This window comes from Penaeus monodon, chromosome 27 (assembly GCF_015228065.2).
Source record: "Penaeus monodon isolate SGIC_2016 chromosome 27, NSTDA_Pmon_1, whole genome shotgun sequence".
In the NCBI taxonomy this organism is placed as follows: Eukaryota; Metazoa; Arthropoda; class Malacostraca; order Decapoda; family Penaeidae; genus Penaeus; species Penaeus monodon.
In genome coordinates this window covers 39,569,647-39,569,856 of record NC_051412.1, presented here as the reverse complement: position 1 = coordinate 39,569,856, position 210 = coordinate 39,569,647, and the positions used below count along the sequence as shown (strand labels likewise).

The 210-nt window shown below is 62.9% G+C and overlaps 1 protein-coding gene across 1 annotated transcript in view; it reads right to left on the bottom strand.

The window, feature by feature from the left end:
• The window catches only part of LOC119590858, a 4,794-nt gene extending 4,584 nt beyond the window's left edge, over window positions 1-210 (bottom strand). The window contains exon 1 of the mRNA XM_037939617.1: window positions 14-210. Within this exon, the coding sequence (XP_037795545.1) occupies window positions 14-121 (108 nt within the window). The 5' untranslated portion in view covers window positions 122-210. The remainder of the gene's footprint in view (window positions 1-13) is intronic.

Sequence of the window (210 nt, the reverse complement as noted above, 5' to 3'; positions counted from 1 at the left end):
CTGCCATAGTGACCTGCTGATCGACGACGGAGTTGGCGCCGAAGTCGTCCTCCCTGCGGCCGTAGGTCTCGCCCGTGAGCACGTAGGGCGTGGCGATGACCAGGATGATCCAGAAGAGCATGACGATGAGGATCACGTAGATGAGCGGCCACTTCCCCAGCACCAGCTGCGTCGTGGCGTCCTTGTCCTCGACCTCACCCTCGCCAGGAA